The 11,993-nt window shown below is 44.5% G+C and overlaps 2 protein-coding genes across 2 annotated transcripts; both read right to left on the bottom strand.

The window, feature by feature from the left end:
• Positions 1-7,034: 7,034 nt before the first annotated feature.
• Positions 7,035-8,675, bottom strand: LOC139695280 (uncharacterized transmembrane protein DDB_G0289901-like). The gene has a single exon (XM_071593976.1). The coding sequence runs from the start codon at positions 8,673-8,675 to the stop codon at positions 7,035-7,037; it is 1,641 nt and encodes a 546-aa protein (XP_071450077.1).
• A 228-nt stretch (positions 8,676-8,903) lies between these two features.
• On the bottom strand, positions 8,904-9,752 carry LOC139695279 (golgin subfamily A member 6-like protein 2). The gene has a single exon (XM_071593975.1). The coding sequence runs from the start codon at positions 9,750-9,752 to the stop codon at positions 8,904-8,906; it is 849 nt and encodes a 282-aa protein (XP_071450076.1).
• Positions 9,753-11,993: the final 2,241 nt, after the last annotated feature.

Raw genomic sequence — 11,993 nt, 5'->3', positions numbered from 1 at the left:
ATGTCAAGAGCTCAATTTGCTTGAAAACGATAATAATTGGGACACGACAATGGTTGAAGCAACTATATCAGCATCTTCAAGTTAGATACGCACATTATTTGCTATCATCCTTTCGATATGCTCCCCATCCAATCCACATCATCTGTGGAACAAATACTAGGATAACATGTCTGAAGTGCATGATTTTACATCGAACTCGTGTAAGTTCAAGAAATCTCGATATTGAGGTAAATTAGGAGAAGTATAACCAGGCTTTGCTATTGATTGAAGACATGTTTTACCTCAAGTGTGTCAGTTGGTTAGTGAAGTTAAGAATGCCGCGCCAGATCGTGGAATGAATGACGTGTTTAATAAAGAATTAAAAAGTAAACGTGAATATGATCGACACGAATTAGACTAATCAGTTCAAACGAATGTATCCCAGCTGAACCCCCAGCAGAAAGAAGTATATGGTACATTAATGAAGGCAATTGATGATGAAAATGGTGGCCTATTTTTCATGGATGCCGCTGGTGGAACTGGGAAGACATTTCTCATATAATTGCTTTGGGCCACTCTCCGTGCGAGATCGGACATTGAGGTAGCAGTTGTTTCTTTTGGCATAGCGGCTACATTGTTGGAAGGATGCCGTACGGCTCATTCAGCGTTAAAGTTGCTGTTAAACCTACAAAATTCTGAACAAGTGACATGTAACATTCCGAAACAGTCCGCAATGGCCAAAATTTTAGTAGCATCTAAAGTCATCATATGGGACGAATGAACAATGGCGCACAAACGCGTATTGGAAGCACTTGACCGGAAATTGAACGATCTGCGGAATGATTTTACTGTCTGGCGACTTCCGCCAACACTGCCAGTCATTTTAAGATTGACTGCTGCCGATGAAATAAACGCTTGCCTTAAAACATCAAATCTGAGGTGCTATGTGAAGAAACTTCAACTGACAACAAACATGAGAGTTGCATTGGTGGACAATCCATCTGCTGAAAATTTCTCCAAGAAATTGTTGACTATTGATAATGGCCGTGTTCCTGTCGACGAATCGAGCGGATTGATTTCATTTCCTCGGAATTTTTGCAATTTCGTTCATCGAAAGATGAGCTCATCAACAAAGTGTTCTCGAACATCATTGATAACTACAAAAATCATGAATGATTGAGTGAGCGAGCAATTTTGACGGCTAAGAACAAAGATATGCCTGGCTTACCACCGCACAATTTGTAGCTGAAGGTTGGCTCGGTGGTCATGATGCTTCGAAACCTAAACCGACCAAAACTGTGCAATGGAACGCGCTTGGTGATAAAAATATTGATGATCAATGTGATTCATGCGACTATACTCGAAGGAAAAATCAAATATGAAAAAGTTCTCACTCCGAGGATTCCCATGATCCCAACCGATATGCCCTTTGAGTTTAAATGAATTCAATTGCCAATTCGTGTTGCATTCGCTTTGACGATTAACAAATCACAAGGCCAATCGTTGAATGTTTGTGGTCTGATTCTAGCAAGCCCATACTTTTCTCATGGTTAATTATATGTGGTATGTTCACGTGATGGTAAACAATCCGCTTTATTTGTTCCTTTCAGTTAAGTTACCACTTCACATTGAAGAACTACCAATCAGTCTATACGCTTTAAGGTCACAAGTACCGTATTAACTCCATAGTGGTCAACCAATTCATTATGATACCATGGGTTTTCACCGGAAGATACGAGTCATTAAGCACTGTGACGTCAATCTACCCAAGGGATCATCTGCAGAGTGAGTCAAAGAATTCAACGTTTGGAGAGTATTCAATGAATTGGATAATCTTGAATCGAATATAATTTAACGCGCAACTTATGGCCAATAGACAATAGATTGACGAGAGAGGCACATCATGGCAATATAGTCTCCCAATTCAGTGGTTATTGACGGCATGGCGAGTAATGGTACTGGTACATGTTGCCCCTACATGTTACCGTTGAATTTGAATAAATATACTGACATCTACATGATTTAAACATTATTGGAACTCAATTTATATGAAATTAAATAGGACCGAACAACCAACGTGATATGAGTACTATATTTACTTTGATCAAGTTTGAAATAATTATTAAGAGTACCTAAAATGTTTGGATTAATACATCTCAATACTCTCGGAAAGAATGTGATCCGCAGTCGACATAAAGAAATTATTCATTCGCAATGACTTAAAATTAGGCAACGGCTACTACCAGATAATACGTTAACAAATTAACTCCGTGGTCCATAGAACTATACCTTTATTTGCCGATTTTGTAGAGAATTATATTTATATGTGTAGTCCTGAGTAACTCCAGCAGATAACCGCCATACTATTCAAGGTTAGTGCAGCACTTGAAAATCAGAATTAAACTTAAAAAGGTGCAGAATGATGGATGTTTGGATAAGGAACAGTTCCCTCCCGAACTCCCACTGCAGCACGAGCATCGGAAAATAAAACGGACAGAAAGGAGGATCCAAGCAATCATAGACCTACATATTACCCTCACATCTCTAACATGCAAATAGATTTTTACTTAATTTGAAGGTGAATATGCATATGTGTGTTAGTTGATGGTATATGTATTTGCATGCGTGTAAGGTAAAAAGTTATTGCATGATTATATAAGTCTCTGTAGGTGTATGCTTGCATGATTATGTTGATTTTGCATGTGATTTTATTTTATTTTACGAGCAGTGACCTAATGTCCCCCGCCACATGCCCCTGCGGCAGCTTGCAGGGTATTGTGTAGATGTAAATGGGCAATGAAACAATTCCAGTGTAAAAACCATTCGCCTATACAGAAATTCGAATCCGGATCCCTCGACATCGAGGGTGCGGGCCCTGTACGAGGATGCTGAATTACTTTTAGTTAAAGGGAAATGATATTAGATGATAAATGAGGAAATATTGTAAGGAGGACTAAGCCGAAAAGAGTCAGGCGTATTTTTAACGCCCTTCGATACTGCGGAGATCTAACTTAGCAAGAGACAAATGAGAGGGAATTAGGTTAGTCCTATTTTTGAGTTCACATGGAGAAATATGTTGTGCGGACGTAAATGACAATTTGTATTTAGGTTTTAAGGGAGGATCGGCGCCCAGGATGTGGCTACTGCATACCTTTCCATCGCCTTGGTCCATCCCATGCTTTTTCTTGTAGTCGTAAGGATTATTCCACAGGCCATACGGAGTCACTCTCCTCGTCCTCGGCAGACCACCCTTCCACAACATAGGAAATATAGAAAATTATTCATAGGGAATAGTAAAAAAATTCATAGGGAATAGAAAACATTAGAAAAGGGGAAAAAAACCAGACAGTTCCTATTCAGCGTGAAGGAAAGAATGAATATCAACTTCAAAACAAAGAAATTACGCAAATTTTAACAGAACACAGGGAGTTTAGATTATGCGTCAAGAAAATAGGGAAAAAAGGAGGGGACCTGTGAGTGCATGATGGAGGAGAACACGGAAATACACAGAGTCCTTTAGTGCTCAGCTAATGCCGATGAAAGACGCGAACTGGAAGCTATCCTTGGATATTTCCATGACGTCGAACAAATTGGGAGTTAACCACAAGAGAAACCGATTAGGAAAATATTGGATAGATTTATCAACAAAAGATAAAGTGGGAATGGGGAGGCTGACGGAAAGGAAGGATACGTAGGTCATATTTTGTAAAAAATAACGAAATATTATTGAGGTTTTAAATATAATGTACCCCAAAATATGGAAACAATAAATTGCCCTATTCTTATCGAATGGGTCAAATTATTATTATTGACATTATCATTATTATTATTAATGGCACTTTCAAATTTAATTTTTAGTATTTTTTTAACCTTTTTCCCTCTTGTTTATGAGGGAAAAAGGCTAAAAATATGTTTGACGGATGGCCAATTGTGGCCACTGCATACTTTCCCACCGCCTAGGTCCATTCCTTGCTTTTTCTCGTAGTCGTAAGGCTTATTCCACGGGCCATCCGGAGTCACTCTCCTCATCTTCAGCAGACCACCCTTCCACAAACGCAGCTTTTTCAAGGTTTTTTGGTCATTGCCGTAGATGGTGGAGAGGTCCATGAAACTGCTCACGTGGTTGATCTGCGGAAGGAGAATTCGGGGCCGTACTTGTTACAATGAAACCAGGAGGATTGCTTCATTCAAAATAGTCGTAAATCAAAATTATATCATTTTCGAGTTAGGACCTCACTTTTATTCCCACACTGTCCCTCTGTTTCATTTAAACGCCCGTCGAACCTGCGAGACATCTTTAAGTCCACAAATCCAACTTCAAGCACCCCCGTCTCTCCCCCGCCCCTATCCGCACCATGCAACCGCCCACGCTGCAAATGCTGTCATCTTTTAAGACCCTCCCCCTCACTCAGTACCAACTCCCAACCACTCGCCACCTGTACCTCAAAAAATATTATATATCGCCTCTCCTGTAACTTCTGCCCTGCCTTCTACGTGGGCGAATGCACGACCGCACTTTCCCTCCGCATGAATAACCACCGATATTCCACCAAATCTCCCACCTTTCTTAATTATCCCATCCCTACTCACACCGCTTCCCACAACCAATCTTTTGACGACTGCTTCTCTGTTTCGGTGATTGAAATCCTTCCCAAATCTGCGAGTACAATAGAGGTGAGAACCCGCGAGATGGCGCATATCTGGGTGGCCCAATCATTCAAACCGCCCGGGCTGAACCAAGCCCACTGAATGCATCAATTGGCTGCCTACATATCCCCCCCACCCCCCTGTTCATTTCCTATTGGTCCCTTTACCTCTCCTACCCCCACCTCTCCCCCGCACATCCTCTCCGCTCTTCCCCGAGAACGCCATTCTGAAGACGACAGCCGTGCTGTCGAAACGTAAAATAACAAATTGTGAGTGTCCTTTCTTTGTGTCTCTATATTCTAAAAATCTACATCTGTGTTTTTATATATTTGTATATTTATACTATATATATATATATATATATATATATATATATATATATATATATATATATATATATATATATATATATTAGCAGATGACTCCGTCAAAAGTGCTGCTGCTGGATCTCCCGCAGTTTCTTGGAATCAGAGGCACATGGTATGCTGCAGGCAGCATATATTGGAAATACCATGGGTAGATTGGGCGTTTTTGCGTGGCCTATGTAGTTTAGGGACGGTAAACATAGTGTGGAAGACGCTGAACGTTAAGGACGCCCTTCGACCTCAAAAAGTGAGAACCATCTTGTACAAATGAAGGCTTTGTTGGACAGGGATCACAGATTAGGTGTTAGCATGGTTTTTGATGAACTTGGCATCACAAAAAGTAATATGCATCCACTTGTGATCAAAAACAAGGGCATGAGAAAGGCGTGTTCGAAGTTGGTGCTGCGACTGCTCTAGGACGAACAAAAAAAACTCGCATGCGGATATACCGAGAGCTTCTCGACAGTGTCTCAACCACGCTACAGCCCTAGTGTTGCCCCACCAGACTTCTTCCTCTTCCCCCTTCAAACCGTTGCTGAAAGGACGTCACCTCGACCCGGTGGAAGCATTACAACAGGCCGTGACGAGGGAGCTTAGCAGGAGCCTAGGAGCTGCTTTTCAGAAGGCCTACAAAGCGTGGAAAACCCGCTGGTAGCAGTGTGTAGACACACACCGACTTAGACTAATTTTGAGTAAATATATCCATTCTAGACATGAACCTTTTTTAATTAACTCAGACCGACTATTTTTGGACAGAACTTGAATGTTGATACCATCAGAAAATAACCATGCGCGGTGCAGTCGGCCATGACCCTGTTTGCTCGCTGTTGTAGACTACCAAGACAATTATAAAAAATTAAAATCATGTGGAATAATAAGGATATGAAGTACGTTACACATAATTTTATTTTTACTCTTGATGCACACACCATGTTACTTTACAGGCATTATTATTATTATCGGTGAACTACCGGTTAAGGTAAGTTTTTAATGAACACAAGCTGCCAGACAGTACAGCGACAATTCCCTTGTCTCTCTTGAAATAAAAAAACCGACAGTCACTCCCTATCCAAACTTCCTACTCTTAGATCCCTTTTTTCCATTATTTCTTCCAACATCCCTATCCTATTCCTGCTCCAATCTAACTCTCTCCTTTCTATTAGTCTTCATCATTAGTACCATTAACCCTACCAAGTTCACTTTCACTTATAATTGGCGAAAGATAATTTGACTAAATAAATGAAACTGAAAATTTGGTTAACACCCAGCCCTCTATTTTAATATTTCAATTTCCGTTGGCGGCTATCCAATCTCCGCGCTCCCCCCGACCACTTCCGACGTCCCCGTCGAAATTCTTCCTTGATCTTAGGCCGACAATATGACTCCACCTCCAACTGCATGCGGCGGCTGCCTCCTTTGCACCTCATGCAGCAGGCGTAATTGGATAACCTTATCCGCACTGTCACCACAGCGTTCGACTCTCTTATATCCCGTATTAACATCGCCCACCTAGCAATTGCGAATCGCCGACCATAATCTACCATTTAAAAAAATCTCTGCATGCCCTCCCTGGCCTTTGCTCCCTGTATGCCTAAATCAACCTTACACCCAGCCAGCATATTTCAGTCCGCTGGCCGTCCAGCCCCGACGTCATCTCCCAAAGTATCCTGTCTCCAGTTGTTTCCTCCTCATTCCCAACCTCTCACAACCTCCACTCCAACTATGCCTCCTCCGATTCTCACACCACGTCCGACGCAACTGGTGCCAACTTCCCCCGTGCTCACTCCTCCCCCTGGTGCCCACCCCTCTGTCCCCAGTACTCGCGCCTCCAACCTCGGTGCTCGCTCATTCTTCCCCTCTGATAGCTCCCCTATACTAGCACTTTAATCTTTGTTCTCTTGTACTCCTGTCTCAGCCAGCAGTGTTCGCTTATTCTAACCCAGTACTAGTTACTCCTATCTCGGGTGTGGCTCCACCTGCCGCACTACTTGCTTCCCCTCCCACTGGACTCCAGCCTCCTCCCTCATTGATAGATGCTCCACTCTATCCGCTGCCCAGTCTACCGCCCCCGTTATTCGCACCTGTGTCCCCGCTACTCGATGCTTCTGTCCCGACACTGTATCCTGATGAAACGGGTTGCGAACCCGGATCCCTCAAACTCGATTCTCTTGCCTCACCTTTTGAGATAGCTCGTTTGATACTCGCACCGACTAAAACACTACTCGATGCCCCTGTTCCGGAACCCGATCCTGCTTGCACGGCCCACGATCCTCGACTCGGTAAACTCAATCCTGATGCTTCCCGTCTAGGTCTTGATCCTCCGAAACTCAATCCTGCATTCCCCGAACTTGATGCTGCTGCCGAGGTTGCCGCGTTTCCTTCCCCATTAATCAAAGCATCTGCGTTGGAACTGGGTATTTGTCCCCCATGACTCGTTCCTGAACTCAATCCTCCTGTAGGTCTCAAGCTTGATCCCCCGGAACTCGGTCTTGCAACATTCAAACTCGATCCCGTTGCCCCGGGACTTGGTCTTTGTCCGCCAGAACTCGTTCCTACTTCCCCGGCACTCGATCCTCCCGCGGGTCTCCAGCTTGATCCTCCGGAGCTCGAATCCGTTTCCGTGGGTCTCGGGATTGGCCCTCCAAAATTCAATCCTCCTGTGGGTCTCGAGCTTGATCCTCCGGAATTCAATCCTGTTGTCGCTGAACTTGATGCTGCTGCCAAGGCTGCCGCGTTTCCTTCCCCGATATTCACGCCAACGGCTTCGCTACTCGAAGCATTTGCGCTGGAACTCGGCATTTGTCCGCCATGACTCGTTCCTGATCCCCCGGAACTCGATCCCCATGCGGGTTTCCAGGTTGATCCTCCGGAATTCAATCCTGTTGTCGCTGAACTTGATGATGCTGCCAAGGCTGCCGCGTTTCCTTCTCCAATATTCATGCTAACGGCTGCGCTACTCGAAGCATTTACGTTAGAACTCGGTATTTGTCCACCATTACTCGTTCCTGCTACCCCGGAACTAGATCCTCCTGGGGGTCCCCAGCTTGATCCCCCGAAACTTGGTTTTTCCGTGCTGTAGCTCGATTCTGTTGCCCCAGGACTTGGCTTTTGTCCGCCATAAGTTGATCCTGATCCCCCGGAACTCGATCCTCCTGGGGGGCTCCAGCTTGATCCCCCGGAACTCGGTTTTTCCGTACTGTAGCTTGATCCCGTTGCCCCAGGACTTGGCTCTTGACCGCCATAAGTTGATCCTGATCCCCCGGAGCTTGATCCTCCTAGGGGGCTCCAGCTTGATCCAGCGGAACTCGATTTTTCCGTGCTGTAGCTCGATCCCGTTGCCCCAGGACTTGGCTCTTGACCGCCATAAGTTGATCCTGATCCCCCGGAACTCGATCCTCCTGGGGGGCTCCAGCTTGATCCCCCGGAAGTCGGTTTTTCGGTGCTGTAGCTCGATCCCGTTGCCCCAGGACTTGGCTTTTGTCCGCCATAAGTTGATCCTGATCCCCCGGAACTTGATCCTCCTGGGGGGCTCCAGCTTGATCCCCCGAAACTCGGTTTTTCCGTGCTGTAGCTCGATCCCGTTGCCCCAGGACTTGGCTTTTGACGCCATAAGTTGATCCTGATCCCCCGAAACTCGGTTTTTCCGTGTTGTAGCTCGATCCCGTTGCCCCAGGACTTGGCCATTGGCCACCATAAGCCGATCCTGCTACCCCGGAACTAGATCCTCCTGGGGGGCCCTGCTTGATCCCCCGAAACTCGGTTTTTCCGTGCTGTAGTTCGATCCCGTTGCCCCAGGACTTGGCTCTTGTCCGCCATAAGTTGATCCTGATCCCCCGGAACTCGGTTTTTCCGTGTTGTAGCTCGATCCCGTTGCCCCAGGACTTGGCCATTGGCCGCCATAAGCCGATCCTGCTACCCCGGAACTAGATCCTCCTGGGGGGCCCCAGCTTGATCCCCCGAAACTTGGTTTTTCCGTGCTGTAGCTCGATTCCGTTGCCCCAGGACTTGGCTTTCGTCCGCCATAAGTTGATCCTGATCCCCCGGAACTCGATCCTCCTGGGGGGCTCCAGCTTGATCCAGCGGAACTCGGTTTTTCCGTGCTGTAGCTCGATCCCGTTGCCCCAGGAGTTGGCCATAGCCCGCCATAAGCCGATCCTGCTCCCCCGGAACTTGATCCTCCTGACGGGCTCCAGCTTGATCCCCCGAAACTCGGTTTTTCCGTGCTGTAGCTCGATCCCGTTGCCCCAGGACTTGGCTTTTGTCCGCCATAAGTTGATCCTGATCCCCCGGAACTCGATCCCCCTGGGGGGCTCCAGCTTGATCCCCCGAAACTCGGTTTTTCCGTGCTGTAGCTCGATCCCGTTGCCCCAGAACTTGGATTTTGTCCGCCATAAGTTGATCCTGATCTCCCGGAACTTGATCCTCCTGGGGGGCTCCAGCTTGATCCCCCGGAAGTCGGTTTTTCGGTGCTGTAGCTCGATCCCGTTGCCCCAGGACTTGGCTTTTGTCCGCCATAAGTTGATCCTGATCCCCCAGAACTCGATCCCCCTGGGGGGCCCCAGCTTGATCCCCCGAAACTCGGTTTTTTCGTGCTGTAGCTCGCGACCGTTGCCCCAGGACTTGGCTTTCGTCCGCCATAAGTTGATCCTGATCCCCCGGAACTTGATCCTCCTGGAGGGATCCAGCCTGATCCCCCGGAACTCGGTTTTTCCGTGCTGTATCTCGATCCTTTTGCCCCAGGACTAGGTCTTTGCCCGCCATAAGTCGATCCTGATCGCCCGGATTTCGATCCTTCTGTGGGTTTCCAGCTTGATGCCTTGGAACTTGGGCTTGCCGCTGCGGAGCCTATATGCCATTAACGTGGCATTCGAGTTTGTTCCCCCTGAATTTGATCCTTTTGAAGGTCTCGAACTTGATCCTCCGGAAGTCGATGGTGCTGCCCCAGGTTTTGAGGGATCTTTCTGCCATATGCATTGATGACTTTTTGGACCGTAATTCCGCCAAGGTTTTAGGTCCAGCCGAGGTATGCTACTGCAGCTCTTTAGAGGATTCCTCAAAAGGCAGAAAGATATCATTTTCAAGGGTGAGACACAATAAAGTCAACATCTGTATCCATCTTCAGTTGACCATGACTGCTTGTTAGCTTGATGCTATGTGAAAAATGACAATAATCATTAGATTTTCTATTTTGGCAGTCATCTTTTGAACTTTCAACATAATGTATAGTAAAGGTGTATATGTAAATGTAAGGTAATGATCCCCAGGTGATGAATTTTCTTTATTCAAATTTCAATGTCTCAACATTACATGCTCATCCCTCTCAATCAAATATTGCAGCACCAGTTTCTATTTTTTGGTAATGTAATTTCACTCCATTGTTTAATTTCATCCATAGATGGTTTGGTACTTGTTCATGTCCTTATAACTTTTGAAAAAATTTTGGACCTAATAATTAGACCTTGGGTTGAAAAAAATGTGGCTAGAATGGCAAATGAGAGAAGTCCAATGCTACTGTTCTGTGATATTTCATATTAGTTTAAACAGTCTGATTCCAAAATGGTTAGTGATCAGCCACATTTCTCAATGTAAAGAGTTAACATTCATTTTTAAATCACATCAGGAGGTACATGATGACATTTGAAGATGGTATTTTGATGAGGTTAATGGTTTAAGAATTGTATATCCATCACCGTTTCAGTTTATCATCACTGAAAGTTCTTTTTTTTATTCAAAATCATGGAGAAAAAGCATCACCGTATTTTGTGTATAGGTGCATACCAAATTTGGAATCTGGAGTGTGATACCTAGACTCATTGCTCACTTTTTGTTGATAATGCTGAAGGCATCCAATTGCATGTACTCTAGGTCCTTAAGATTCTCACAGAGGAGGCTTGACAGGGTGACCTTCATGATGGCCTAAAGCTGTCCTGTAAAATTAGGAAAAACTACAAAAAGTACAAAATTTCTCATGATGCCCTGATTTACTATATGCTTAGTTTAGGAGTCAACTCTAATAATCTACTATTATGCACCTACAAAAATACATGTTTAGGTTTACGGGTAGTATTAGTTTTGTAAATAAATAGGACTTCAATACTAATTTTTTAAAGCTAAAAAATATTCAAAATCAAAAAGTTCTTTTGCAGTGAAAACAAATTGCGCTATTGGTAGGAATGGCCAGAAGTTTTTAGTTGCATTCGCAAAGTTATATACATAATTTCTTTACAGATATAATCTCTTGAAAAAAATTTTCATTTATTCTCTCAAAAAGGTGTGGTGTTCCAAATTTCTTCTGCAAACAAGAAGTCACTTAAGAAAATGACAATGTCTGCATTGAAAACCTAAGCTATGTAATCTAGCAAAGCTTAAAGTGTCAGTATTACATGAATCAGCTCTTGTAAATCAACACTCATCTCTTATAATTTTACCTTTGGTGAATATCCCTGGTCCTTGAATGTGGTCAAAGAAGTGCCGGTCCCCCTTTCTCCAGCGGTAGAACTGTTCTGCAATGATGCACCCAAAGGTAGGGCCCACGAGGCCCGAGTCATCCCCATCTACACAGTTGTTCTCCAAGGCCCCACCTACCAGCAGGTCCACATCATTTGCCGAATAGTAGTGTTTCTTGAGCTCCCTGATGCTCTGTTTTCCTGATGCTCTGGATAATCCAAGATTTTTAGAACCATATATTAGGCTTGACAAGTGTACGAGGATTGTTCAAAAAGTATCGGTAATTTTGAATTTTCGCGGGTTGCGTATATTCGATTTTCGATTTTTTTGCAGCGTTGTGTTGGTACTTATTTCTCTCACTTATGCCAAAAATTTCGGCCATTTTGAATGTTCAATTAATTGTTCACAGTAATTTTGCTTGGACTTGTTTTGGGTTGCCTTCGATTTTTGCCTGTTTCAAATTATGGATCAAAGAATCTGAATCAAATTTTGTGTAAAAACAAAATGAAGTGCGCGGACGCATTCCGAATTTTGACTGTGGCATATGGAGTAGCT

The sequence above is a fragment of the Hetaerina americana genome, unplaced genomic scaffold (assembly GCF_022747635.1).
Source record: "Hetaerina americana unplaced genomic scaffold, ioHetAmer1.1.p SCAF_6, whole genome shotgun sequence".
Lineage (NCBI taxonomy): Eukaryota > Metazoa > Arthropoda > Insecta > Odonata > Calopterygidae > Hetaerina > Hetaerina americana.
Note: the sequence above shows the minus strand (reverse complement) of the source record. Positions and strands in the feature narration are given on the sequence as shown.